Source organism: Fusarium flagelliforme (genome assembly GCF_020744385.1).
Source record: "Fusarium flagelliforme strain FIESC 12 MPI-CAGE-AA-0113 chromosome Unknown B0J16scaffold_4, whole genome shotgun sequence".
In the NCBI taxonomy this organism is placed as follows: Eukaryota; Fungi; Ascomycota; class Sordariomycetes; order Hypocreales; family Nectriaceae; genus Fusarium; species Fusarium flagelliforme.
Genome location: NW_025763506.1, coordinates 3,880,112 through 3,905,729, shown reverse-complemented (window position 1 = coordinate 3,905,729; position 25,618 = coordinate 3,880,112). Strand labels below are relative to the sequence as shown.

The 25,618-nt window shown below is 49.9% G+C and overlaps 8 protein-coding genes and 1 non-coding gene across 9 annotated transcripts; 4 read left to right on the top strand and 5 right to left on the bottom strand.

Annotated features, from left to right (window-relative positions):
• The first annotated feature begins 168 nt into the window (after positions 1-168).
• On the top strand, positions 169-2,529 carry B0J16DRAFT_142536 (uncharacterized protein). Its single transcript, XM_046121920.1, has 4 exons — positions 169-599; positions 677-1,616; positions 1,667-2,052; positions 2,110-2,529. Exons 1-4 carry the CDS (start codon positions 457-459, stop codon positions 2,225-2,227), a joined length of 1,587 nt encoding a protein of 528 aa, XP_045983474.1. The 5' UTR covers positions 169-456; the 3' UTR covers positions 2,228-2,529.
• A 339-nt stretch (positions 2,530-2,868) lies between these two features.
• Positions 2,869-4,242, bottom strand: B0J16DRAFT_356040 (uncharacterized protein; the record flags this gene model as incomplete). Its single annotated transcript, XM_046129448.1, has 3 exons — positions 2,869-3,387; positions 3,437-4,015; positions 4,063-4,242. The coding sequence occupies 3 exons, from the start codon at positions 4,240-4,242 to the stop codon at positions 2,869-2,871; spliced, it is 1,278 nt and encodes a 425-aa protein (XP_045983473.1).
• Positions 4,243-6,201: 1,959 nt separating this feature from the next.
• B0J16DRAFT_142519 (uncharacterized protein) lies at positions 6,202-8,333 on the top strand. The gene is made up of 3 exons (XM_046121919.1): positions 6,202-6,974; positions 7,025-7,597; positions 7,649-8,333. Exons 1-3 carry the CDS (start codon positions 6,382-6,384, stop codon positions 8,127-8,129), a joined length of 1,647 nt encoding a protein of 548 aa, XP_045983472.1. The 5' UTR covers positions 6,202-6,381; the 3' UTR covers positions 8,130-8,333.
• Positions 8,334-8,815: 482 nt separating this feature from the next.
• On the top strand, positions 8,816-11,518 carry B0J16DRAFT_384886 (BRCT domain-containing protein; the record flags this gene model as incomplete). Its single annotated transcript, XM_046131463.1, has 4 exons — positions 8,816-8,893; positions 8,946-9,379; positions 9,430-10,846; positions 10,895-11,518. 4 exons carry the CDS (start codon positions 8,816-8,818, stop codon positions 11,516-11,518), a joined length of 2,553 nt encoding a protein of 850 aa, XP_045983471.1.
• Positions 11,519-11,601: 83 nt separating this feature from the next.
• Positions 11,602-12,597, bottom strand: B0J16DRAFT_142493 (ESCRT-II complex subunit-domain-containing protein). Its single transcript, XM_046121918.1, has 2 exons — positions 11,855-12,597; positions 11,602-11,797 (listed from the first exon to the last, which is right to left on the bottom strand). The coding sequence occupies exons 1-2, from the start codon at positions 12,303-12,305 to the stop codon at positions 11,685-11,687; spliced, it is 564 nt and encodes a 187-aa protein (XP_045983470.1). The 5' UTR covers positions 12,306-12,597; the 3' UTR covers positions 11,602-11,684.
• A 1,057-nt stretch (positions 12,598-13,654) lies between these two features.
• Positions 13,655-17,304, top strand: B0J16DRAFT_142479 (uncharacterized protein). The gene is made up of 4 exons (XM_046121917.1): positions 13,655-13,820; positions 13,875-14,025; positions 14,079-16,045; positions 16,101-17,304. The coding sequence occupies exons 1-4, from the start codon at positions 13,756-13,758 to the stop codon at positions 17,179-17,181; spliced, it is 3,264 nt and encodes a 1,087-aa protein (XP_045983469.1). The 5' UTR covers positions 13,655-13,755; the 3' UTR covers positions 17,182-17,304.
• Positions 17,305-17,471: 167 nt separating this feature from the next.
• On the bottom strand, positions 17,472-17,561 carry B0J16DRAFT_t140. The gene has a single exon. It is a non-coding gene; the product is annotated as a tRNA-Glu (tRNA).
• A 544-nt stretch (positions 17,562-18,105) lies between these two features.
• B0J16DRAFT_267784 (uncharacterized protein) lies at positions 18,106-21,102 on the bottom strand (the record flags this gene model as incomplete). The annotated part of the gene is made up of 2 exons (XM_046123459.1): positions 18,106-20,193; positions 20,242-21,102. The coding sequence occupies 2 exons, from the start codon at positions 21,100-21,102 to the stop codon at positions 18,106-18,108; spliced, it is 2,949 nt and encodes a 982-aa protein (XP_045983468.1).
• A 2,151-nt stretch (positions 21,103-23,253) lies between these two features.
• On the bottom strand, positions 23,254-25,143 carry B0J16DRAFT_142439 (uncharacterized protein). The gene has a single exon (XM_046121916.1). It carries the CDS (start codon positions 24,928-24,930, stop codon positions 23,398-23,400), a length of 1,533 nt encoding a protein of 510 aa, XP_045983467.1. The 5' UTR covers positions 24,931-25,143; the 3' UTR covers positions 23,254-23,397.
• Positions 25,144-25,618: the final 475 nt, after the last annotated feature.

Genomic DNA, 25,618 nt, shown 5'->3' with positions numbered 1-25,618 from the left:
TCTTCACATGGAGCTCTCCGTCTCGGGCCAATTGTAAAATAGAATGCCAATCAACGATAAGAACCATGGACAAGAACAGGAAAGGGTCAGCCAGCCCAGTGGGTCTCTCCCCACAACGCTACCTTCCACAGGCTACGGCTACAGTTGCAATACAGCGGATGGACAGGTCCAGCCTCCACACTCTCCGCCCTCCGCTCTCCTCCAGTCGAACTATCTTTACTCTGCTCACTCTAACCTCAGGGCACTTTGTTTGCTTGTCGCTTCAACTCTCTCCTTTTCTATCCTCGGCGCTGTACCGGGGAAATAAAAACCGCCATCGCTGGTGTCGCCAGCTTATACTGATCGTTTTGCATCGTTACACATACTTGCGCGATCACGTTGTGTTGCTATTCCATTCCCCGCCGCGCGCACTTGATCCAATGAGGCTTTGACGGTTCCTTTCAACTGAACAATGCCATGTCCACCTACAACTCAATGTCGGGGCTGCCTACTGGCGCCTCTTCCAGCGAAGCGATGGCGATGAATTTTGGATCAGCGCACTCTACGAGTATGAGCATGGACGTCTTTGATCAGGACATTACTTTTGATGAGTCCCTACTGTACGTACTGCATCGCACTTGCGACGCGCGCGCAAGATTTTGGACAATGGTAGTCGAAGCTGACAATCGATCTACAGAGATGGGGCTGCACTGCAGACTCTGCCTTTCGGCAGTTCGTACGACTTGGATGCCTTTTCCTCAACTTTTGAAGATCCCTTTTCATATTCGACTCGACAATTTCAGCCTCCTCAGACTCAAGATGCCCTGCATGAAGAGTCCTCGCCGCAGGAGCCCGACAACAAGCTTCTCGGCTTTTCTGCCCCTGCCGCGAGCGCTACTATTCTCAACGAGAACAACCAGCTAGTAGAGGTCGGTATGACTGCTGAACTATATGGTATGTTCTTCGTCGCCGAAGACGTCTTTGGAGCAGATGCTACAGGACGGCCGTTAGAGTTAACCTGTTATCGGCGTAACCTATGGCAATGCTCGGGGCAGATTACCCTGCCCCGGGTAATTAGGAATCTTGTGAACGAGCAGGGGCAGCACATCCAAATATTTGAGCTACTGGCCTCTATTGCAGCCATTGAATCTATCGAAGGGAAAGCAACTGAAATTATATCAATACCTTGGAAGAATGCCAACCCTCAGGGCGGCGATGACTCAAAATCCGTTACAGCGCCGCCAACTATCACACTGGATATCACGTCAGGACAGGAGCTTGACGCACACCGTATCTCGCTGCCTATATCTTGGAAACGACTCCAGTTCAAGCATGCCACTGCCAACAATGGCCGAAGAAAGGGCCTGCAGCAACACTATGTGGTAAAGATAAGCCTACTAGGCAAGACGCAGACCGGAGAACTTGTCAAGATAGCAGAGATACAGTCAGGACCGGTTATCGTAAGAGGTCGAAGTCCCAGGAACTTTGACAGCAGGAAAGACGTCCCTTTGACGGGCGATAAGAGGTTTGAGAGGAGAAGCACTTCGACATCAAATCTTGACCATCCAACACTTAAACTGGAACGGGAAAATTCACAAAACTTTCCCCAACGATTCCCTCCCGCCGGCAATCTTCAAGTAAGTTACGATTTCATATATATTAAATGGAAGTGCTAACAAATAAGCAGCCAAATGACTGGTCAACCCCTCAGTCACTATCTCACCCACTGCCCAGTCCTCAACCGGGTGCAAGTCCACATCCGGCAAAGCGGGTTGCCTTATCACCGTCGATGACCAGGCCCCCGATACCAGCTTGGTCCAGCGACTCAAGCAATTCTGCCAAAGCAGCAAATGCTCACAACGGTAAAAATTCGGTTCCACGCCAGAACCCTTCTCTCCCGATCAATCTGTCGCTGTCCGAGGACGAGAGAAGCCCCAACCGCTCCAGCGCCGAGCTGCATAGTCCCAATTCCGGTAAAGGTTATACCACATCGGGGGCAAATCGAGAAAACAGTCCTGCGGACGAGGGCGCCGATCCCTTGTACGAATACTTCCCATTAACTGTGGATGATTGGTACGTTACCATGTTTTTTGTCTCTATCCACTTGAGACGTTACTAACCCTCGACCAGGATGCCGCCTGTGGATGCTGTGTACCGGCCACACGTGGTACATCACACGATCATGCCACCCGAAATGAAGGCACAGCAGCTCAAGAGCAAGGCCAAACGATACTTTGCTTCAGATTGAGGTGTGTTGAAAGGTCTATACAGATGATTTATGAAATGCTGGAAAAGTCTTGCTGTATATTATAGTTGATTTGCTTTGTTGACACTGTGGCATAGGGGAGTATTCTTGGGTAGCGATTTCATAGGGAAGCAGATCTAGTTTATGGTGGACGAAAGGGCTATTACTGAGGGCATGAGATGAGCCATGCCAGTATCCTATAACTATAATGCAATGTCTAGCTGTTACGATGCTCTGTGTCATGATACACCGAATGTGTAGTGCGTAGATCTCGTTGCTTAGTTTACCCGTCACTCAAAAAACTGTCAGTAGCAAGCATAAACTGCATAATTCACCCATTGATAGCAAAGCAAAGTAAGTGACATCGATATCTCCAGTTTTCAAAATGTGTATTGAAAGTACCACACTCCAATAGTTCAATACCACACACTCCAACGCCCAAACCATCCAAAATGACCACTGGGTATTTTAATCTACAACTAACCAAAAGTAACTCCCTTTTAAAACAGCTAAACTTGATTTTCTTTTAATCCATATTGATACAATCTGGTAATCTCGATCCTAAGCAAACTCTATAGAGACCAGACAAACCCATCTGTCTCTACCACATATCCGCCATCCTATCTCGATTTCCTAGTAACTACTCAGTGAGCTCCAACAGCGTTCATTTTGTTCTGCAGTTCGGGGTTAGGCGTCAACCTGCGGTTCAGATTTGGCTCGGGAATACGCGAGGCCATGCGATCCGGAACTAGGTCAGGGGAAGGGGACCGCATCTTAATGTCTACTGGCATCGGTTGAAGCAAGTTAGAGGCGACATGCTCAGGAGACATGGCGACAGCGCTGTCGATCAAATCGACCTTCGTCTTTGGGACATCGGTCTGAACTTCAAGGTTTGGTGTAAGTCGGCGGTTGAGATTCGGTTCAGGAATACGCGATGCCATGCGATCGGGCAAAAGGTCGGGCGAAGGTGTTCTCATGCAGTAGTCTCCCGCAGGTGTTGCTCGTAGAAGATGCGAGGCAATAGGTTCAGGAGCAATGATCACAGGGCTCTGAGCTCGATGGATCTTGGTTTCAGGGATGGCGACGTTGCCAGTTCGCACTTTGGAGGGGAGAATCTGCTCGAATCCCTGCTCACGCGCAACTTTCTCGATACTCTTGAAGTACTATTCACTTGTTAGCGGTTGGTTTTTTGGCAGGGGTAAAGGTGCTCACCTTGACTGTCTTGACCTGCAGTTCCAATGTAGCGTCCTCGTCCACCACAATCATAGGGTGCGGGTGCATTTGCAGACAGGATAGTGACCACATGTGGTTGACGCCCTGTTCGACGCACTTCTGTAGTGCAAGTGCCTTGCGAGCTCCAAGAATAATGACAACAACCTCTCTCGCTTCGAGAACCGTCTGGACACCTACAGTCAATGCCATTCTCGGCACCCTGTTCACATCGTTGTCAAAGAAGCGTGAGTTGGAAAGAATGGTATCGTAGGCCAGTGTCTTGACCCTGGTGCGGCTGGCAAGACTAGATCCAGGCTCATTGAAAGCAATGTGGCCATCTTCACCAATGCCAGCTAGGAAGAGATCAATACCACCAGCGTCTTTGATGGCCTTCTCATACGCATCGCACTCTGCCTCTGGGCTGGCAGCGTTGCCATTGAGTATGTGGACGTTGGAAGGATGGATGTTGACATGAGAGAAGAAGTGTTTCCACATAAAGGAGTGGTATGAGTTGGGATCGTCTCGAGGAAGACCGACGTATTCGTCCATGTTGAAGGTGACCACATTCTCAAAGGAGACCTGTTATGGTTAGATGATGGTTTGATATAAGACAATGTAGGACATACTTGGCCAGCCTTGAATCTGCGTACGAGCTCATTGTAGACGCCGATAGGACTTGAGCCTGTAGGCAAGCCTAGGATGAAGGGATGTTCAGGTGTAGGCTGGAACGCATTGATACGCTCCACCACGTAATTGGCGACATACTTGCACGCCTCGTTCTCATCGTCACGGATGATAAGACGCATGTTGTAAGGTGTAAGGAGTAGAAAGTTGTAGTGGACTTATGAGTGGTGATGATTATAGATGAAGATAATAGTCAGTGTTATCGAATTGTAGTAGGGGTTTATGGGTGTGTAGAGCTTTGAAGAAGTGAGATTACCCGCTGGAGGAGCCGGTTGCTTATGAGGAAGAACACATCCGAAAGGTGCAAGTCATTACCAAGAAAGAGTCACTGAGTAGTTGCATCATGGCAGGAGCAACGGGTTCGGCCACCACCTTCCCTCTGCCAACCAGGGCGTAGCGTGGAGCAAGCGACTTCGCTCAGTGGCCATGTAAGGTAGGATAGAGTCACGATGCTTGTACTGAATCATGATGGAGGGGATGAAACGTTTACTGTAGACGTCAGATAAAACTTCTGACACTGTCGTGAAGCCCGCACTGTACTGCTTCTGGTGTTATCGTCAAGGTTGCTTGGACAAGAACTGCTATTGGTTGAAGATCAAGTTACAGAAGCTTCTGAAGACGCTCCGGGTTAAAGACGGAGATAGATAATGACAGGCAGTAGCCGGCATTAGCTCCGATGTAAGGTAGCGTTAGAACCTGGAAGCGTGTTATCTGATCAAGGGTAGGGATGAACTCGCTTGTTTACTTGGTGGCAATATGGCAACAGTCTTTGCTCGTGTTAGCTATATCGTATCGTATTGATTGGTCTAGAAGCTTATGGTTTTCAGCCCCCATCTAGGAATCAAATCCGAAGTATCAAAGTCCGAGATTGATTATGTGTAGTAGGTAAGCACTGTTGTTCAAGGTGACAGTCACAAGGGTCCAGGCAGGTAAGTTGCATAAAAACCAACACTGATTAAGTGGTTGATAGAAAAGACAGACCAACTTCTTGGGAAATCTAGTCTAAGAGTGCGCTAATTCTTTCGTCTGGCCTCCTCTAAGTGTCTATTTTTTTGCGATCCGCCTGCCAGGGTAATGGTAGAGCCACCGAAGAAGGGCAGATTGTTTCAAATTACGCCTCTTGGCGATACGATGCAATAGCTACCTACCCTGCTTGGGAATCGGGGATCCAGGTTTAAAACGAGTGTAACGAGGAAGAGGGTCAAAAGGTAACATGTACGTAGATGAGATGAACCCTTGGAGTAATACTATTATTTATTATGGAGAGGAGAGGCTAAAGATGCAGTGCTAGTGGTGCACTAACAATTACCCAAAACGTGATGCTTTAGTGGTGGGATGGTGGGACTAGGCCTAGGCTAGGTACAGATCCATTACCAGGTAGCCCAGCCCGCCCGTAAAAGAACCACCCAATCCACTTTCTCACGGGGCACTCACACGCAACGTTACAACTCCCCCCATTTGGTAGAGATCCTCCAGACCATTCAAAGTCTGACCCAACAAGCCTTTCGACTCTAATGTCAACAGCAATTACAAGTATACTTTCATTTCAGTACACGCAATGTGCTCTGTAGCGCCTGCTTTAGTGTGTTTACCTCCGGTGGCGGTTGTCGCGTGTCGCCTGAGCAGCATCAGCGGGCGCCTTGTCCTTATTCTGGTTGCGCTGTGCGACGTTGAATTCAATTTCTCATCAATGATCAACCTCAACGAGGTACCTCTCTTCTCATAATGAACTGAAACGGATGTGATATGCCACCTTGCTTTTTACTACTTTGACTTGACACAGCGTGAACTGAAACAGAAGTCAACCACGACTCGACCACAACTCGACTCGACCCAACTTGACTCGAACCTCCTTTGCAACGTCGTCGAGTCCCTCCGTCCTTCTCCGTCCTCTTTCCCATCCTCTCTGACCCAGTCAAAAGTCACTTTTGGCATGTCCCATCAGAGGTGGCCCGTTTCTATTCCCCATCTCCGTATCGTTTCTCTCAACCTAGATCTCGCCTCTGTTACCGATCCAGGACTTGTGCCTGTCCATCAGACTCTCTCTCCACCTGCTAGTAGTAGTAGGTCCATTGGGGCGTAAGATTCTCACCCTCATCCTCACCCTCACCCCATTTGTTCCTTCGACACCAGACTCCTTCAGTCTCTTCTTTTCGTATTCTCTTTGGTATTTACTTTCCGTCGTGCCCATGGTAGTCGGGCTCCTTTTCCCTCTCCTCCTTCGTTACTATCTTTCATAACATAATCACTCGTTTTTCAAAATGTCGACTTTTCAAAAGAAGCTCTTGGCTGCTATCATCAAGAGTCTCCTTCGAGGGAAATCACTGGTTCAGTCTCTCTTGGCTTACTGGAGCAGTTCACTGGGTCATGACACAACCGGCAAACCTCGAGTTGGTAACACACCGCGCAGGTCTATCCAAGAATTTCTTAAAGAAGCCGAATCTCTGTTCCTCGACCCTATCGCCCAAGATGGTCTGCAGCAACTATCTCGCAACCTGCGAAAACAGCTTCTAGAACGACTTGAGACAGACATGGAATGTATGCTGCCGTCGTACAGTCACCAGTTGCCAAGAGGCACAGAAGTCGGCCGTTTTGTAGCTTTGGATGTTGGCGGTTCAACCCTCAGAGTAGCATTGGTGGAACTGTGTGGTCGCATGTCCAATATCGGGGAACAGAGTAAAATTATCAGCACGCGGAAATTCTACATCAGCCCCGAGATCAAGGCTTTAGAGGGGATGGCTTTCTTCGATTGGATGGCGGAGAGGATAATGGAAACCCTTTCAACAGAGCTAGAGCAGGATGATAGATCTGATGGACCTTTGCCTATGTCGATGGCATGGAGTTTCCCTATCGAGTATGTATATCCATATTCATGCTTACATATAGCGCTAACAATTTCTCTAGACAAACATCACTGGCAGGTGGCAAGCTGCAAGGTATGGGCAAAGGCTTTTGTGCATGCAACGGCTTGTTAGGCCAGGACCTTGGAGAGATTGTGCGAACAGCTTGTCTGAACCGCGGTCTTAACGTAGAACTCCGAGCTATTGTCAACGACTCAAGTGCATGCTTACTATCAGAGTCGTATAACCACCCTACAACACGATTCGGTCTTATCCTTGGCACTGGCGTCAACCTCGCTGCCTACCTTCCTGTATCAGCCATTGGACGAGTCAAGTTCGGCCAACGTCCCCCTCAATGGTTCGAGAAAGCGACGCACGTTATCATCAACAGCGAGATCAGCATGATGGGACGTGATATCTTGCCCTTGACAAGATGGGACAAACAGTTGTTGGCCAACCACTCTCGACCCGACTTTCAGCCTCTGGAGCACATGGTCAGTGGCTACTATCTCGGCGAAATCTGCAGGCTTGCGCTTGTTGAAGCCATCGAGATAACAGGGGCCTTCGGAGGCGTGATTCCCGCTTCGTTGCAGAAGCCTTATTCATTCTCGACTGAGACGCTTTCTATTATTGAGAAGTAAGTTCCGTCACCCTGTTCAACGATGTCGAGGATACTAACAATGCACAGGGATACAAGTTCTGGTCTTGAAGAGGCACGCAAGCAGTTCTCCTCTCGCCACCCATCTAGTCATGCTCCCACGACAGCCGACCTAGCATTGCTCAAGCAACTAGCGTCGTTCATCTCTAGGCGTTCAAGCGCGCTCGTTGCTACCGGAGTTCATGCATTCTGGAGTCTTCGCATTGACAGCCAGGACAAGTTTGTCCAAACTCTATCTCCAGGATCTGCTGAGCGGGACGGCGCCGAGGCAGACCGTGATCTTGCCCAGACAACGGTCGCCTACAACGGCGGAGTCATTGAGAGCTACCCAGGCTACCTTGACAGCTGCCAGTCATACTTGGATGACTTGGTAGCAAGTGATCAAAAGGAAAAGGCTGAAACCCGAACAATCAAGCTTGTTTCGGCAAAGGAGAGCTCCTTGATGGGAGCAGCTGTGGCGCTGGCGTCTTTGGAAGAAGTTGTTGAGGGACCGTTGGGCGTAGTGGGCTAAAAAGAAGAGAAAGTGCACAGAAAGACGCAACGTTAATGACAAGAAGCATAGGTACAGGTGTTTGGAGTTATGATTGCTTTGTTGGGAGGGAAACACCCTTTGTTAATGTACTACGGCTGTCCCTGGGCACCAGTTACTCGGAGCAATGATGGATTAGATATCTCGACATATCATAGTAATGAACAATCTCAAAGTACACAGTTCCCAAGACTACCTATTCACCGTAGATCTGTCCTGGTTGGCTAAAATCAATGCCTGACGATAGAGAATAGTGCTTTAGACGGGAGTTGGTGTAACATGTGAAGAGCTGAGGCAGAAGTCGAGGTGGGTAGAGCGCGTTCTGTTGGTGGGGTTTGACTCGTCGCGGGGGTCTCTGGTAGGTACTCAAGATTCCTCACAAACCCGGTGCCATCATAAGTCTCTTTCCTTCGTCACAGTCACGTGGTCGCGCCAGTCTCTCGCGTTGAGTGGCGCGTCTGCAGGGACGGGAAGCTTGACAAATGCCTTCGTACCTTCCTCTAGGCATCCCACGATATTTGCTATTACCACTAATTTCCCAAACCAATCGCCAATCTTGAGCTTTAGAATCACACTTAGGCTTCATGTCATAACCACGGAGTCATAGTTTTCTTTTTCCAACTTATTTTTGCTCTCTTTCGTCTCTTCTTTTGCTTCTTAAACGGAAGATGACTTCTAACCTCTTTGAAGAATGCGCCATCGCGTTTGTCGCGAGTAATGAACTCACTCCCAAGCTTATCGGAGAGGTTTGTTAAGGACTTTATCTTGCAGACTGCTCACGTACTGACTGTTCTGTAGCTATCGACTATCTTGGAAGACAATGGTGCTACGATCTGCGAACCCCGACGCGATGGCTCCCTGCCTATCGAAAAAGTCACACACATCATTTCCAACACGATCGACTTCCCACAGTTCACCGAAGCGCAGGCTTTCATGATCCCCGTCGTGACAACACAGTGGATTACCATCTCCATTGCCCGTCGAAAGCAGGGCCCGATCAGACCCTTTTCACCTGACCCGAGGATGATATTCTCCGAGGTGGTCGTTACGTGCGCCGATCTACCGGAGACAGACAAAGAGAGCATTGCCGGTGCTGTGATGGCTCTGGGTGGGCAGGAGTCTAAAGATGCGAATCGTTTGACCACACATATTTGTGCATTATCAATGGAACATCCCAAGATTGAAAATGCGAAACAGAGGGGATGGAAAGGAAAGGTGGTTTTGCCACATTGGTGTGTTTTGTGCGAGGAGCTTGCCATGCATGACTGCTAACATTATGTAGGTTCGATGATTGTTTCAAGCTTGGAAAGCGCATCGACGAAGGTCCATATCTACTGCCGAACCCCGAGATTCTTAAGAAGTCTCCCGAAGATGAGGTGCAGATTCCAACAAACGGGAACTTGTCAGGAGCAACATCGCCGACCCCGGCGTACCTACCTTTGCCACCCGATGGTGAGGTGGTTCGCCCTCCTGTGACCGTGTTCCAGGACCGTCACGTTATGCTGTCCAAGGATTTGAACATTACCGACCGATTGTCAAAGGTGATCCAAGAAATCATCATTCATGGAGGCGGAAAAGTGGTGGACGAAGTTGATAATTGCGACATGTTCATTTGCCAGTACCGCGACGGGCCTGAGTACGTTCAAGCAGCGCAATCGTGTAAGGATGTTGGCAACTTGGCCTGGCTTTACTGGCTTATTGTGCACAATGGTTGGACATCACCTCTTCAGAGACTACTGCACTATCCTATCCCCAAAAACGGCATCGAAGGATTTGAGAAACTGCGTATCACATTATCGAACTACGGCGGTGAAGCACGTATCTACCTGGAGAATCTCATCAAGGCGTGTGGAGCCGAGTTCACAAAGACGATGAAAGCAGAGAATACACATCTGGTCACGGCACGCGATTCTAGTGAGAAATGCAAAGCAGCGCCTGAATGGGGTATTCAGGTTGTCAATCATCTCTGGATCGAGGAGAGCTATGCCAAATGTGAGATCACGCCGATCAGCATTAAGAAGTACACTCATTTCCCTCCGCGTACCAATCTTGGGGAGATAATTGGCAAAACTTTCTTCGATGAGTCAAAACTGAGGGAGAAGTACTACCCAGGTGGCGACGAAAACCTGTCTCCGGCAGCGAAGCGAAAGCGAAAGATTCTCGAAGCTGCAGAGGAGAACGCATACCCAAGAGGACCAGCAGAGGGCGTTGTAATCGGTCAGATCGACAGTGAAGACGTTGAGATGGAAGACGTCCAAGAAGAGAACGAGAGACCTACAAAGAAGAAGGCCATTACCAAGACTGCTGTTGAAACGCCTATTCGGACAAGGCATGCTGGAAAGGAGAATGACACCCCTTCGGTGATCTCTACAGGCGGTCGCAGTGCCAAAGCAAAAGCACAGGCAGCTTTACATGGCCTAAGTGATGATATTGCTCTGTATGAGAAAGAGAAGAAGAGAATGGCCAAAGGAGGGAATGCAATCTGGGGTGGTAAACGGGCCGCGGACCAAGCGGAGAAGAACAACACCAAGACCAACACCAAGACGAAAAGTGTGACCCCAGAAGTCGACGAGAATACGACAGCAGCCAAGCGACCAGCAAAGAAGGCGAAACCATCACTTCCTGACATTACCATGCGCATCATTCTAACCGGATTTAATCGATGGGTTGGAGACAAGAACAAGGAAGCCCATGATCGAGTAAGTAGGCCCGAGCCAATATATATATTTTCTAACAAGTTTTTACAGAAAAAGCTACGAGAAATGGGAATCCAAATCGTTGCGGAGGGTCAGCCCTGCGACTATCTGGCAGCGCCTAACATTGTCCGTACTGTCAAATTTCTATGTGCTCTTGCACGTGGACCAACTGTCATCTCATCGACGTTCATCGACCAAGCCATAGAAACGGGTAATCTACCTGATGTGGATGAGTTTATTCTTCATGACGATGAGGCGGAGAAAAAGCACAACATCAAGCTCGAGAAATCAGTCGCCCGCGCCAAGGCAAACAAAGGCAAGCTACTCGTCGGCATCCCGATTTATTGCACGGAAAAGATTCGCGCTGGGCCAGACAGCTACAAAGCCATTGCCGAGGCGAATGGTGCCATTTTCAAGATCTATCGAGCGCGAAGCGGAACAACAATTCGACCAGCAACCGCCGAGGAAGAGGGTAAGCCCCCCGAGCCTGTTTACCTCTTGAGCAGTGATGCCAGAGACGAGAAATCGCTTTGGCCCAAATTTCGAGAGATGGCGCTCCAAGGCAACATGGAACCGCGGATCGTAGTACCGGATTGGTTACTCGACGTTGCGATGGCCCAACAAGTACGATTTGACGAAAAGTACAAGGTGGAACAGTTCTACGAAATGGAATAGTGTACGGATAAGTCTGGACGAGCTGTGTTGCTTGATGGCGTTTGGAGGGTTCTTGATAGCGGCGCCAATGTCGGACTGGCAGTTGCCTTTCTCCTGCGCTCATGGCTCATAAAGAGAGCGGCGCATGTGTACTTTACGTAGAGATGTGAAAATGGTTTAAGCGTTTTTAGAAGAATTTCACGCCTAATGAGTCGTCCTGGCCAAATATTTGCGCCTTGTTTCGTTTGACGAGGACGTTGAGAGCTTTGAGTAAGACGTCCGTGTCCATGCCGTGAATATCTGCGACAATTAGTAAAGTGTATACAGACACAGCTTCGCGATTGTTATTGAACATACCATTCCCTTTTGTGCCGTCTCCTTCGACAAGCTCATAGACTGTCAGGACACTGCCCTTTTGGCCTGACTCTTCAACGTAATTCTCTACAAGCTCGGCCCATTCCTCTGGCTTTCTCCAGTACAGAAAGACGACATCGCCCGATGTACCGCCTCCGACATACTCTACACGGCCATCGGTGTGCATAAAGGAGACCACATCTCTAATATCGTCAAACTGCAGGCGACGATCGAGTTTGCGGTTGACAAACAGATCTGAGTCGGCAGCTTCGGAGAGGGAGAGACGGAATATGCGGTTATGTCGGGCGTAGGCGAGGATGAGGTCTGCCCATTTGTTGCGCTGGGCGTGGAGTGTGGTGAGGTTTGTTTGGCGGGTGAAGAAGGCGGGGAAGTGGTATTCGCGAGGGAACGCGAATGAGGAGTCGGCGGTAGTTGTGGTAGCGGTGGTAGCCATTTTGACGAGGCTGAGATAAAGGTTGGTGATGTTTGGGTGTGGTGTTGAAGCTACGGGTTGCGACGATGACGTGGGAGGGGTTCTGTGGCGGGGGGTTCTAAGGTACAGGCTACAGGCTACAGGCCGCTAAACACGTGCATCATGGGTACCTGAGGTTCGGCCGGACAGGGCCGTTGCCCGTTTACATCCATTACCAACTCAAACAAAATCTGAATCAATTCAATTCCTCTCATGGTTTCGCCAGTCGAACCATCTGTGGGAATGGGATTGGGCCTCATTTGACGTACTTGTTCACTTGGATCGTGTAGCGGTCTCAGCACTAGGATTAATTGCCAATCGAGCTATTTCTTCGTACGACTTCAAACTCTCTCTCCACTAACAACACGAAGCGAGGAGAATGAATGGAGTCCCAGGCGAACGATATATCATATCCTGTGAATTCCGTGGAGAATGCCTGCTTGATCACTGAATCTCCGCGTTTTCCTGATGATTGCAACTTGAGATACTGCCGAAACACGACGTTATCTTTGTGGGGGACCAGTCAGAATCGTGATGTTGGAAAACTGGTATCCGGAGGAGGTGTATCTTTGCGGCTTATCTATTGCGGCAATTCGAAGGAGGCTCTTCTGTTGCCTCCGAGGAGAAAGCTTGCTGCATGGAATAAGGGAGCTAGTGATTATTTCCGATCCCTACCTATCACTGATCTTTTGCACAGAAATAGCTCGGTTGAGTATTGCGACTCTGGAGCTATCGATGACTGACGATAAACAATCTAGAACATCAGACCTCCAGCATGTAGACTACCCATTCCCTCAGGTGCTGGATCAAGACAAGCTTGGAGGATTTTCAGACTATATTTACGATGGGTTCACCGAGACTTATATCAGTCAACAACCCACAAAAAGCTTCACCGTAGTGCGGTATGATATTGATATGGTGCAACTTCGCCAGAAACCGGATCCTCTACTTTGAGTTAATATGAGGGTCTCTCCGTATCTCATATCATATCATGCTCTGAGTTTGTCGTGGTCTGCTCCGACGTACGACCTTTGGTCCAGACTATGTTTCTCCGCGGAGAACACACTTGAAAAAGACAGCCTCTGATTGGCTCCTTGTCTACGGTACCTGTCTCCTTATCAAGATCAGCCCTGCCAAGTTGAGACGAGTACGACAAATGCGCCCACGCTGTTTGGGCAGAACAGCGGAAATGCTTGTTACGCCACAAGCGCAAGCACAGGCTTCCCGGAGATGTCTGTTCTTGATAGGGAGTAAGGAATCATGACATGAGATGGCAGCATCCATGGTAGCATGTCAAAGAGACCCTCTTTTATATCGGGTATTCTTGGACCTCGACGGTCACTTATAACCATGAGAGATCTAGCAATTCTGTCTTTACAGGCTTCTTCTGTTTCTGAAGAACATTAATTATTATTGATACCAGATTTTCAATATGGCTGCAACGACACAAAAACGCATTGTCGTCGTTGGACTGGGCATGGTGGGCATTGCTTTCATGTAAGTCCATTTACACTAACACCCTTACACATACATGATCTGACAACAATGCAGAGAAAAGCTACTCAAATATGATGCCAAAACAAAAGAATATGCTATCACAGTGGTTGGAGAGGAACCATATCTTGCCTACAACCGAGTAGGCCTCACAACATTCTTCGAGCACCGCAAAGTCGAGGACCTATACATGAATCCAGCAGAATGGGTAAGCTATCTTTCAATCACATGCATTTCGTTCATGTACTAATAAGCCTACAGTACACAGAATCCGAAGCATCATTAAATTGCCACATCAACACAAAAGCCACACATATCAACACCGATGACAAGTTTATCGAATGCGCAAACGGCGAGAGTTACCCATACGACATCCTTGTTCTCGCTACCGGCTCGGATGCTGTTCTTCCTCGCATGCTAAAAGGATGGGACTCCAACGGTGTCTTTGTATACCGAACTATTGACGACTTGAACAAGCTTATCAAGTTCTCCGACGACAAGAAAGGCACCAATGGCGTTGTCGTGGGTGGTGGCCTGCTCGGTCTGGAAGCTGCCAAAGCTATGCTGGATCTCGAGTGCTACAATAAGATCGATCTTATCGAGAAGTCCCAATGGGTTCTGAGTAGACAGGTCGACGAGACGGCCGGTAAGATGGTCGCAGACCAGGTCTCACAACTCGGCGTGAGACTCAACTTAGGCAAGGGTGTGTCCAGCCTGAAGACGGACGAGAACAACAACCTTACCGGTGTCATCTTTGATGATGAAACCGAAATCGACTGCTCCACACTTTGCTTTGCTGTTGGAGTCAAGCCCAGAGATGACCTCGCGAGATCAGCTAACCTCGAGGTTGGTCAAAGAGGAGGCATTGTTGTCAACGACGACCTGAGAACAAGCATGCCCGATATCTACGCCATCGGTGAATGTGCTAGTTGGCGGGGTATGGCTTACGGTCTCATTGCCCCTGGTGTTGCAATGGCTGAAGTCGTTGCTTTCAACCTTACACAAGCCAAGCTCCACAGCCCCATGATGTTCAAGACTCCGGATATGAGCACAAAGCTCAAGCTTCTGGGGGTCAATGTTGCCAGCTTTGGTGACTGCTTCGCCGACCGCGATGGCCCCGTGACTCTTCCTCCCAGATACGCCAAGATGGTCAACGGCGATGCCAAATCCCCCAGCTCTGTCCAGGCTCTTACATACAAAGATCCTTTCTCCAACGTTTACAAGAAATACATCTTCACCAAGGATGGAAAGTATCTTCTTGGAGGTATGATGATTGGCGATGTCTGCGACTACGTCAAGCTTCTACCCATGGTCAAGTCTCAGAAGGAGCTCACTATGTCTCCCAGCGAGCTGATCCTAGGTGCTAAGAAGGAAGGCGAGGATTCAGATGATCTTGACGATGACGCTCAAGTGTGCTCATGTCACAACGTCACAAAAGGTGACATCGTCAAAGTTATCAAGGATGGCACTTGCAAGGATATCGCCAGCATCAAGAAGTGCACAAAGGCAGGCACCGGCTGTGGTGGTTGTGTGCCCCTTGTCACCACCATCTTCAACAAGACGATGGCTTCTATGGGTCAAGAGGTCACAAACTACATCTGCTCACACTTCAGCTACTCGCGTGCTGACCTGTTCAACATTATCATGGTCAAGCGTCTCAAATCTATGGACGAAGTCATGCGAGAGGCTGGAAACGATAAGAGTGCCGTTGGATGTGAGTTGTGCAAGCCTGTGGTAGCAAGCATCATGGCCTCGCTTTGGAACAGACACGTCATGGACAAGACGACCCATGGCCTTCAAGAGACCAACGATCGCTTTCTGGGTAACATTCAACGAGATGGAACATACTCTGTGGTCCCTCGTGTATCTGGTGGTGAAATCACGCCTGACAAGCTTGTTGTCATTGGAGAGGTTGCACAGAAGTACAATCTGTACACCAAGATCACAGGTGGACAGCGTATCGACTTGTTTGGTGCCCAGAAGCAGGATCTCCTAGACATCTGGGGTCAGCTTGTCGCTGGTGGTATGGAGTCTGGTCACGCTTATGCCAAGTCTCTACGAACCGTTAAGAGTTGTGTCGGTTCTACATGGTGTAGATTTGGTCTCAGTGACAGTGTTGGTATGGCTGTACGCCTGGAGGAGCGATACAAGAGTATCCGAGCTCCTCACAAGATCAAGGGCGGTGTCAGTGGCTGTGTGCGTGAGTGCGCTGAAGCTCAAGGCAAAGAGTACGTTACAACCTTAACCCTTTCCCGTTCTCCAGTTTGCTAACAGTTTTACTAGTTTCGGTTTGATCGCTACAGAAAAGGGCTGGAACATCTTCGTTGGTGGTAACGGTGGTGCAAACCCTCGTCATGCCGAGCTATTGGCCAAGGACGTGCCTCCAACCGATGTTGTTACAATTCTGGACCGATATCTCATGTTCTACATGCGAACCGCCGACAAACTCCAGCGAACAGCACGCTGGATTGAGAACCTCCCCGGAGGTATCAAGTACCTTCAAGAGGTCATCCTCGAGGACAAGCTTGGTATTAACGCCTCGCTTGAGGCACAGATGGAAGAGCTTGTCGACAGCTTCTTCGATGAGTGGGCCGAGGCCATCAAGACTCCCGCCATCGCAGAGAAGTTCAAGCAGTTCGCCAACACAAATGACACAACACGCAACATGGAGCTTGAGGATGATCGTGGTCAGAAGCGACCTGCCTTCTGGCCTGCTGACGCTGCAGCAAAGGAAGATTTCCAGGGTCTCAAGGATAAGTGGTCCATGACTTCTTGGGAGCCCATCATCGAGTCGTCCTACTTTGATGGTGCAGATGAGCTGCCCAATGGTATCTCTGCTACCGTCAAGCGCGGTGATACTCAACTCGCCATCTGGCGTATCAAGGGTGTCTACTACGCTACCCAGCAAATGTGCCCTCATAAGCGTGCATTCATCCTCTCCGACGGTCTTGTCGGCCAAGAACCTCACAAGGCTGAGCAAAACGGTGACAAGACTGGTGCTTCGCCATGGGTTTCATGTCCTCATCACAAGCGTAACTTTGACCTGGGTAACGGTGCTTGCAAGACAGACGAGTCTCTGTCCATCGCCACATTCCCCACCGAGGCTCGTCCTGACGGAATGCTATACCTCAAGCTTCCCCCTGTGGACGAGCTCGATAGTGCTCTAGGAACCAAGAAGTGGATGGTCAAGAAGGGTGAAGCTGGCGAGGCGCCTCTGGCTAAGCTTGATAGCAAGATTAAGTTCGTGGGTATCCGTGGTAAGAAGCCCTACGTGAAGCCCCTTGGTCAGGCTAAGATGACCACGAAGCCGATGGATCTTATGATGGCTTCCAATGGATGTGGTGGTGGTGCACCAGAGTGGTAGAAGGGTATACAGGATAAACAGAGGTTGGCATATATCATGGGGTGGCGTTTGGAGTGTTTGTTATGAATGAATGCATGGTTATTTAAATAGATATATCAAAACTGTTGAATATTAGAATCAAAGGATGAGAAGTCCAGTGTTCCATAAACCGCTTTAAGAGCAACGTGCACAAAGGTAGACCATAGGGATCGACCGGTCACTCTTTGATAACGCACTGACCACGGTCGACTGCTCTATGATTCCCTGATGAAAGAACGGGGAACCTGCTGCAAAAAGATCAAAAAAGGTAACTCCGGTACAGGGAATCGAACCCTGGGCTCCGCGGTACTGATCTCTCAGGTTATGAGAGCGCGAAATGTTAGCCACTACACCATACCGGATTGTTGGAGTTACTTTCACAATTTGGTCTCATGATCCAACGCGGTTTCTTACCGGAATTGGCTGGTGAATTGTTGAAGGAGCACCCCTGTATTGGGGAAGATGATCCCTGAACCTTCCAGATGCAGTTTCCAAAGCCAGTCTCTCACATATCGAGAAACCTTTCACAGCACAGGAGCAATATGGTCACCAAATAATGTGCTTTGAATAACAATAAGGAAATCTCTTTGATGTCAAATCAATATGACGCTATTTCGCTACGATTTATCCATAACAAGGTCCGCTGGAACTATCTGTTCTTCGCCCTGTATTTGATTGATCGCCCCTTTTACCCGTTGCCCAGTATAACTCCATGATAGTAGTAGCCCGGGATTTCGCCCCCTTCTAAGAAAAACAGATACCCATGTTCATACAGAAAGAAAGTCATCCAACAAAGGTCAGAGACGCAGAATCGACCCGTCATGACATGATGCAAGAGGGGTTGCTAATAAAATATCGGCAGTGTATAGGTCGCTAATAATGAAAAAGGAAATCGCTTCTTGTCGTCTAACATCCATCGTCTTCACATTCGTCAAGGCTTCCGTAGCCAGTGTCTGAGTCCATTCCCACCATACTCTTGGTGATGGTCAGGCACCGGTTTACAACCTTTTCTCGTACATCCGAGGTAACACCGCACTTCTCACCTGGAGCGCCGCCTATCCAGAGACGAAGACCACCAGAAAGTCGTTCGAGAGAGGCGCGGAAGGTCTCAGCGGCAGCCTTGTGCTTGTACAGCTCCTCCATAAGCTCGAGAGCTGCGGTGCATCCGAGGAGAGACATTTGTGAGGCGTTGCCGCGGGTCATGATTGACTCAATCATTCGGAGGCCCTGATGGGTGCTGCCAGGGGTGCATTCGACGCGTCGGAGATGAGCAATTGCCATGGCACAGCGAAGGGCCAGTCGGAAATCGGAAGTAGAGGCTTGGAAGCTGGAATCAACAACACAGATAGAAGTGCTCAGAAGAGCGTCGACCTTTTCGTTACCCATTGACTGCAATGCAGAGGCGATGTTAGCGCCACGGGCCTTGTCAACGAGAACAGCGCGTGCCACAATGGCTCGAGCTTGGGCGGTAGATCCAATAGGTGCGGTCTTGATGGCGAGTTCGATGTCTTCGACCTTGGTGCTGAGGGCCTCCTCATCCTTTTCCATCGTGGCGACCAAGGTTCGATGCAGGGTTTGAGTTGACCACCAAGCAGCAACAGCATCAAGAGGGGATCCAATGGCGGTATCGTCGACGACAGCGTCCATGCCGTCCATGGGGGCTGCAGCATTGTAATCGGTATCGGCGTTGAAGGCAAGATTGTGTGCGCGTTGAATGACATCATCGTTGAGAACTTCGTCGCAGTCTTGCTCAACCAACATGGCGAGATGATCGGGAAGGTCGTCGTCATGCTGTTCTGTAGATTCGCGGTGGAGTTGAATGAGGAGACGGTTCAGTTGGCGGGCCTCGTTCCATTTCGCACGAGCAAGCTTAGCAGCAATGATGTTGCTTGCTCCCAGGTGCAGTCGGTTTTGGCCAAAGTCCCAGAGAAGAACACGGATGTGGAGTGCCTTGAGCATGAGTCTCGCGGGAGTGTCAGGAAGAGTACCAGAAGCAAGAAAAGTGAGAACAAGGCGGCTCTTGTTGATCTCGACATCACCACCAGCCAACTGAGAGTCAAGAGCAATGCTCCAAGCCTGAACTCGGGCAGTCTCCTGCTCTTGCGTCAGACCAGTAATGGCCTGATAACCGTGGATTCCAATCGCGTTACGAAGGCTGAGTTTGAGGGTCTTCAGAATGAGGGCTGCAGCCTCAAGAAAGAAATTGTGACGGGGAACCCAGACAGTCTGGATAGCAGTGAGCCAAGCCTGTCGGCGAACGTGAATTGGTGAAGCAAGTGATGGTGCAGCCTGGAGGACGCCAGCTTGGGGCTTCTTAGGCTTCTGTTGGGTTTGTGAGAAGAGCGAAGGAACAAACACCCAAAGGAATGTTCCAAGCAAAAGAATAACGCGGAGTGAGGTATGAAGATGATAGCCTCCAACGTTTAGGTCAAGGCTTGACGACGCAGCCTTGAGAAGCTGCAAAGGCACAGCATATAGGCCACGGCCTTCGGGCTTCTCGTTACTGATCTCATCTTCACGAACCGCCTCCAAGATCATAAGACCAGCCAGCGAGCCGACCATAAGTTTACCGAAGTAAGGGCCGGCATTATTCCATCTATTCTGTTGCATTTGCTGCTGTTGCTGAATTTGCTGTTGTCTAATGAGCGCAGGGTTACCGCCTCTGTATTGTTGTTGGGGCACAGGATATGGTTGACCAGCGGCCATTTGTGCTGAAATGATTCTCTTCATGTCCTCAGGGACTTGAATCATACCACCAGGCTGCGCGTTACCCTCTTGTGATGACATGGGCGAGTTTCCGAATTGTTGAGAATCCTGGGCATACTGGATAGGTGTGGGCGGTTGCTGAAGAGGGCTAATGGCTCCATTCATAGCACCAGCCATAAACAACTTTTCAAAAGCAGCAATTCGGGCTTGCATGGCACCATTTTCATCAAGTAGTCGGTTGTTTCGCTTCTCAAGATGTCGAATATACTCTGTCGCTTTACTCAAAACCTATTTATCGATCAGTATTAATCACCTCATCAGAAAAGCACAACGTACGGTGGCCTTATTTAACTTGTGAGCCGGAGTCAAGCCATGAAGCTCTTCACGATCCTCAGTCGTATCCTCGCCACGGGCACTTTTGGTCATAATACGGAGACTGGGAACACTGTCCCTCAAGGCGGCGATCTTGTCGTTCAGGTTGGTTCGGTATCGCTTCTCAATCATATTGTGAGCGGTCTTCTTCACCGGTTGGTCGCCATCCTCCTCCTCGTCCTCGTCATCCTCAGGGTCGGCGGAAGACTTGCGCTTTCGGGACGCTTTCGAAGATCCATCGGCAGGGTCCGGTGATGAGAGGAGTCCTCTTCTGACAAGCTCGCCGTTTGCTGAGTCGGGGCTGGAGGCGCTCTTCGGAGAGTGGTATTGGAGATGAGGCGGCATGGCGATATTGCGTAGCTTCTCCTGCAGCGCAGGAGTAAGATGGCTAATAATTGGCGGCTGAAGAGCGAGGTTGTCTGGAAAGTTGCCTTGGCCCAGGGAAGGATCAGAAGCGGCGTAGATGGATTCGGGGCTGAAGGTGGTTGCCGCAAGGCTGTCAATTCCAGTAGAGACTGGCAGTTGTTGAGGATTCTGCTGATCACCTAAATTGAAATTCCAAGAGGTCTGGTAGTTACTTTGAGCTGGAGGAGCACTGCTGGAAGGATCGTACGAGTCGTAAGGGGGCGTGCCGGTGAACTGCCATGCAGCGCCGTAGTATTGCTGCTGGGTCTGGGGGCGGGAGGAATCGTTGGGCAGGGAGGTTGAGGAGGGGTCAGATTTCACGACCGAGCCATCGTCAACAAAGCCCAGGTTCGGATCTTGAAGACCATAAAGACCGTTGGACTCTTGGTCGGCCATGTCAGAGAAGTGAGAGCCAGGCATGATGGGCCAGCACCATGCAGTAGCGATGGGCTGATTGATTGACCCAGTAATTGGGTGACCCCGAAGGAGTCGCCGTTAGAGATCGAGGCCTTTCGGGAAGACAACGACTTTGGCCGACGATGCTACCAATCGGTATAGCAAGGATCTGATGGACTGCCGACTACCTATTGCTGCAGTTTGAATTGAGTCCCGGGCGTGGAGTGGACTTGGCCGCGATCGCGACAGTTACAGCGCAGCGCAGGGACAGCTAGCTATGATGCAAAGACCGTGCTGAATGAGGGTCAGTGATCAATTGACAGGCCTCTAGCCTATGCTAAGACGGTCGATCGGTCGGTATAGAGTCGGTGGTGAGGGCGTACTGTAACCAGAAAGCAGTGATGGTGTCTCAATGCCTCAGTGATCGAATGATTAAGCGGGTGTTGCCGGACGTTTGACGGGTGAGAAAGGACAGTGCAGGGGTTCTACAGCAAGGGAAGAGCAGCGCAGTCAGTCTGGTGATTATGGTTCGACTGGCAAGCGACGGTTGATATTTTTGCTGGTGAAAAGAACGTGCAATTTGAGCAGAGATTCGGAGACGAGCGATGGATGCAAGGAATTCAGTTTGAGGAGAGGGCGGAAAATCGTACGATGGTAACCGGGTATCAGCCCAGTGACGCCCAGTCGAGTCCGCGCTTGGCCAAGCTCGTTCTTTTAAAGAAATACGGATACTAAGGTCAAGCGAGTGACGAATTCCCGTTGGGTTCCACCTTCCATTTTGTAACCGAACCGACTTACCATGCCATGGACAGGTCGCTGTCGCTCACTCTCTGTTGGTAGCTGTAATACAGTGTAAATGCATTATTGATTGGGGCGGCCGGGTATGTGGTCCAGCAACTGAGACACTACACGTCCCCGGAGGAGGGGGCAAAATGGAGGATTTGCAGCCTAGACTATACAGTTTTAGCAATCTACCAAACACAGTACACTTTTGGTTTCTGCCCCTCTTTTTGGTACACTTTCCGTCTCAGACAATTGGCTTCCCCGTAACATACACTGTGCGCCCCGTCGAGACTCGTCGCTTGTCACCAGGAACATGTCAACTTTATTGCTTCGATTGGAATGAAAGACCCTTGCCCGTCAAGAAAAGAACCAGGGGTCTGTTCTTCAAAAAAGTAATTACTCGATGAAATACCCAACAATTACTATGTATTAACAAGATGAAGTCATCAATACGCGCAGACATCGATTCTGTTTTTCGCACTTGTTGCTATTCGCGTGAGATAACTAATGTCCTACAGTACACTGTTGAGAGGAAACAATTCCGTAGCACTACCTACTAAGCTTGTCTCGGGCCAGCCACGCGAGTCTCACGCCCATACATTCATTGCCTCGTGTGTTTGACGAAAATTTATACATTCCAGCCAGCGGCAGTCACAACCCAAGCGACGGGATCCCGGCATCTCGGATGCAGCTGAGTGTCGTTGGGCAGGTACTTGATGGCAACGGCTGCCAATAGCAAGCGAAGGCTTATTTCTAGGAACCCGAGTTGAACTGAAAGCCAGTTCATTCTATGTCTGATCTACTATCCTGTACAACCATCGCTGCGGCAAACTGCATCTGGTTGACGGATAGCAGCATACAGATACCGAGCTGTCAATGCTCTGCCTAGCCTACGAACCCGAGCTGAACAGGAAATGGGACCTTTTCTTCCGTATTTTGCTTAGCTGCCGCATATTTCAGCTGCCCTACCGCTCAGCAGTGACCGCCACGGCGAACTATTCCCAGGTCGCCCCGCCGCCACGAAATGATCAAAGCGACAGTTGTTGCCCGAGACCCTTGACTCCTGATCTTGAAAGGTTAAAACCAGATTATCCATATCGAAGATCAAACTCGCGTCAGTCGTTAGTTTCGACGCTTGTCGCTTTCTAATATGACATTGCATTGAATGGCTTGAATGGCTTGTTTGGTCCCCGATTAGCGACCATCGATCAGGGGAGAATAAACAACGCGTTGTATTCAGGAGAAACATTTCTGCACACTGTGGGATGTATCGAAAGCCAATTCAATCTAAACCGAATCCGTATTCTGAAGTAATAAATGTGATATACAAAAAAAGAGTTTATGCGAATAAAGTTGTTCTGGTCCTTGCGGCCGTTGCTAATAAGTCCCCGCGAGCCCGTGGGCTAGCTCTAAGCATTTCATTTGACTGAACCGGGAAGATCCGTCTCTTTCATAACCCGTGATATCTTAGGAAAACAATGCAGTGTAATGCCCCGTAAATCATCTCACAAACTCCAACCGACCGGCCTGTTTCTTTTACCAAACGTCATCTGAGCTCTGTACCATCTCCAGCGTCGGAGTCTTGGGTACCATACGTCTCATCCTCTTTCGGTCCTCCTTGGTAATCAGTGACGGTGTCACTGGCATGCATGGCGTGAAGGGTTGATAAGGTGAGTACGGCACGGCACCAGCTGTATGAGGAGTCATTGCTCCGCTGGGCGATAGGGGTCCCTTCCTCTCAAACACTGTCTGCTTGGTAGTCTGTGCAATGGTGTTAGGCGAGGCCAGCGCTGGCTCATAGGCACGCAAGGGCAGAGAACCACCAGTGCGGACAGCTGATGGTGCGTTGGCGCGTTGGAAGGTCTGACCAGGTTTGGGCGATGCAGGGAGAGATGGGAGAGTCCCGGACGGGAATCGTGCACCAGGCTTAGGAGAAGATGGCAGACCGACAAGCGGTACCTGGGAGTGCTCCGAGGTGGCGGACTCAGGATCACGCTCTGAAGGCGCATATGATACTGTTCGGTGATGGCCAGGAGGAGGCAGCTGGTTTCCGATACGCTCATCGATACTCAAGACACTTTCGGGTGAAATATCCGGGGTCGGGAGAGACGCATGGGCCTTGGCCGGGAAAGCTGGAGATCCGTATGGGGCCTGGTTGGTGGGGACCGGAGGCGGAGCGGCCGGAGCATATTGTCGGGGAGGAATCGCATTCATCTCTTGGTATTCCTGGCGAGGGAATTCACCAGTCTGGGGAGTCATGAGAGGTGATGAAATGCTCATGCCCTTGACTGCCTTCTTCTTGGGAGATCGGAGCGCTGAGAGGAATGAAGAGGTCCTTGACTGGGTCTTTTCCTCACGAGAGGCCGAAAGGTTGAGTGTTGCCGGCTTGCTCTTCTCTCTCTTTGAGGGCGAGGATGTCGAAGACTTCAGGGACAAAGCCGATCCAGAGGCGGAAGGTCGTGGTTGGTGGTGAGCAGTGGGAGGTAGAGGAACTTCGTACACAACTCCTCTCTTCTTTGCATCCTCATGCTCCAGCACGTGCTTGTACATATCTTCAAGCTGAGATTGAGCCATGACTCTGTCTACTGCGACAACGCGAGGGTCCACGAAAGGGTTTGTGCCGGGTGCTCCGATGCTCGAGTTTGGTGACGGGTGAATATACGGATTACCACCTTCGTGAAAATCCGGAAGGCCTGGTTTGAAGAATTCGGGGTCGGTGATGATATTCAGAGATGTAGGCGCTTCTGGTGGAAAGTCGGGGCTGACAATATCTTTGCGGACAGCGAAGTCGGCGTCGTCGATTCCAGCTGATATATGTTCGCGGCGCTTCTTGGATAGAGCAAGCAATGTTATGGCGACCAGCACCAATGAGACGGCGTATGCTCCGACTATACCACCAATCTGAGCGGGAAGATATGTTGTATCTACAGGTCCTGGTATAGGTCTGTCTGTGTCCCGGGCTTCGAGCACCGAGGATAGAAGAGGACCAGGTTGAGCACTTGCAAAGAGTGGCAGATGTAGTAGTAGCAGGCCGGGCAATAGAGACAAGCGAGCACCTTCAAGAAGCATCGTGGGAAACGAGGTCGAAGGCGAGACACTTATTCTTTATGGAGGAGCCAGCTTGTGCGATGTGACCTCCTGAACACGATGAGACGAAACACTAGGAGAAGAACATCATGCACGGAAGAGGGAACTTGCGGTCTCAACGAGGTATATAGCGGGCTGGGTCATGATCGTCCATCACCATGCGTTAGCCGCTGAGCTATCCAGGGCTGGATGCTGAGTCGCTGGAGAAGCAACGCCAGTCCTCTGGAAGTGGTCGAATCGCAGACGCACGCATGAGGAGGCGCCCGAGAATAGCTCAATACCCTTGGTGATGGCAACAGTGGTTGCAGGCGATATGTGAGGGTCGAAGTGTGACGAGGCCATCTACAAGACGTGATTGGATGGGTAACCGCTGGGCGATATAGTGTGCTAGCGATTGATTGGTGTTGAGCTACCACCACCAACCACCAATATCCACATATCTTGATCGATAATTGGCTCCAGATTCCAATATGCCGGGATACTGAACACTGCAGCGTTTTTTTATCTTCTCTTTTAAAGCTTTTCTATGGTTGTCGTTTCTGGCATTAAAGGGTTCCGAGCGGGGCGGGGCGATCCATGCTAGTTGGGTGAGGGTCTTCATTATCACTAAGAGGGGTCAACTTCACGTTCCTGAATCTGCACATCGTTACTGACCAGTGATAGGTGAAAA

Excerpts from the sequence above, each read along its gene's own strand:
- B0J16DRAFT_142439 (XM_046121916.1), bottom strand. The coding sequence starts at position 24,930 with ATGCTTCTTGAAGGTGCTCGCTTGTCTCTATTGCCCGGCCTGCTACTA.
- B0J16DRAFT_142493 (XM_046121918.1), bottom strand. The coding sequence starts at position 12,305 with ATGGCTACCACCGCTACCACAACTACCGCCGACTCCTCATTCGCGTTC. Across the intron at positions 11,798-11,854 it reads AGACGGCACAAAAGGGAATG|ATATTCACGGCATGGACACG; the intron begins GTATGTTCAATA and ends TAATTGTCGCAG.
- B0J16DRAFT_142536 (XM_046121920.1), top strand. The coding sequence starts at position 457 with ATGTCCACCTACAACTCAATGTCGGGGCTGCCTACTGGCGCCTCTTCC. Across the intron at positions 600-676 it reads ACTTTTGATGAGTCCCTACT|AGATGGGGCTGCACTGCAGA; the intron begins GTACGTACTGCA and ends ATCGATCTACAG. Across the intron at positions 1,617-1,666 it reads CTCCCGCCGGCAATCTTCAA|CCAAATGACTGGTCAACCCC; the intron begins GTAAGTTACGAT and ends ACAAATAAGCAG.
- B0J16DRAFT_142519 (XM_046121919.1), top strand. The coding sequence starts at position 6,382 with ATGTCGACTTTTCAAAAGAAGCTCTTGGCTGCTATCATCAAGAGTCTC. Across the intron at positions 6,975-7,024 it reads GCATGGAGTTTCCCTATCGA|ACAAACATCACTGGCAGGTG; the intron begins GTATGTATATCC and ends CAATTTCTCTAG. Across the intron at positions 7,598-7,648 it reads ACGCTTTCTATTATTGAGAA|GGATACAAGTTCTGGTCTTG; the intron begins GTAAGTTCCGTC and ends AACAATGCACAG.
- B0J16DRAFT_142479 (XM_046121917.1), top strand. The coding sequence starts at position 13,756 with ATGGCTGCAACGACACAAAAACGCATTGTCGTCGTTGGACTGGGCATG. Across the intron at positions 13,821-13,874 it reads ATGGTGGGCATTGCTTTCAT|AGAAAAGCTACTCAAATATG; the intron begins GTAAGTCCATTT and ends ACAACAATGCAG. Across the intron at positions 14,026-14,078 it reads ACATGAATCCAGCAGAATGG|TACACAGAATCCGAAGCATC; the intron begins GTAAGCTATCTT and ends ATAAGCCTACAG.